This window comes from Trichinella spiralis, assembly GCF_000181795.1.
Source record: "Trichinella spiralis strain ISS 195 chromosome Unknown Scfld1472, whole genome shotgun sequence".
In the NCBI taxonomy this organism is placed as follows: Eukaryota; Metazoa; Nematoda; class Enoplea; order Trichinellida; family Trichinellidae; genus Trichinella; species Trichinella spiralis.
Window position 1 is genome coordinate 33 of NW_003528411.1, and position 1,503 is coordinate 1,535.

Here is a 1,503-nt window from a genome sequence, read left to right on the forward strand (position 1 = left end):
CGACTGAAGTCCAAGCTGAGCTTCAACAAAAAATGGCTTATATGAATAAAACATGTTGCGAATTGAAGCCGGCATCTGATCTACATCCAAGTAGGCTCCAGATGGAACTGTTACTCGATAAACAACAGAACAATTCACCAATCTGTTCATACTACTCAAGTAAATAAAGTTGGAAAGCTGTCGATGAAAACCATCACCAGTAATTTTAAAATCTTTTTTCAAACTTAGTTCATTTGAATACAGATAAGTGAAAAATCCACAAAATAAAAGAATATATATAATTTTTACAATACACATTTCTTGGAAAAATCTATGAAACACACATAACTAATAAATACATGGAATAAGTGGAAAACAATTCCGATATCTATTTTTACGTACCGTATCTTTATGACCAAAAGGTATAATTTTTATAAAAGTACAAGCAATTATCCTTTTTCATGCTACACTAAGGACATATGAAAATTAATTTATGTTTTCTGCTCAGCAGAAAAGAATACAAATACAATAACAACTTATTTTTACTGTCTATTATCTGCAAAACTATTTTATTTTTCAACTAGTACTGGAAAGAAATTGCATTCACAGATTCTTCTAATAAAAATTTTTTTCATAAAAAACAAATTTCATTAAATTAGATGCCTTTGTTTCTCAGCTGAATATATATTGTTCTGTTAGGTTTATTTTGTTTGTACAAAATGTATTGTAGCGTTCATTGGGGCTGCGTTGGATCTACTCATATTGCCAAGCGTATTCGTTTATTACGTTGATGGCAATATAAATAAGTGTATTGTTATAAAATAAAAGGAATCTAGGAGCAATGCCGATCGCTCACCATGCTTCTGATCCACTCTTCTGCACTCGGCCGTATTCGAGTCACAACTTTTTTACAAAAGAGTCCATCTGATATGCAGGTACAATTATCTCTTCGTCGTCATATTGCCCCCTTCTAGTTCGCTCCAAACTTTTCCTTAGAGGATGTAATCCCAAAAGTGTGCAGGGGGCGTCATGCGAGAGATGACCTCCTGACTTCTGCACTGTATGTGTTGAAGACGCCACCATTCGACAATTGTGGCAAATGCTGAATGCCAGACCCGTACCAGATGGACCAAGCTCTCCCAGTGGGTTGTCCGGCGCTCCTCCTGCGTGGTACTTGTTCATCCGATCAAATGTACCACTAGTGTACGGCGCCTGCCCTTCTGGAATTCCTGCACCCGATACCTTTCCGCCCCAGTATCTGCCTAACTTGATGGCCTCTCCCGATACAGGTTGAACTTCCCTCTTTTGGGATGGGCAGTCAACCACATCCATCAGACCGAAATCCCTTCCAGTCCCTTTGCCACTGAAGCCCACAGTCTTATAATTAGTCTGAAAAACACCCCAAATCCGAAATAATTTCCCAAATAAAAAACCTAATAATTACAAATTCATCCCAATAAACCCAGGCCTACCACCAATATTACACGGTTTACAAAATTATGAGGGACTTTTAAAATTTTTGCT

At 37.3% G+C, this 1,503-nt stretch overlaps 1 protein-coding gene across 1 annotated transcript; it reads right to left on the minus strand.

Annotated features, from left to right (window-relative positions):
• Positions 1-876: 876 nt before the first annotated feature.
• Positions 877-1,368, minus strand: Tsp_15171 (hypothetical protein; the record flags this gene model as incomplete). The annotated part of the gene is made up of 1 exon (XM_003369811.1): positions 877-1,368. A coding segment is annotated over one exon (492 nt), but the record flags the coding sequence as incomplete, so codon positions are not given.
• Positions 1,369-1,503: the final 135 nt, after the last annotated feature.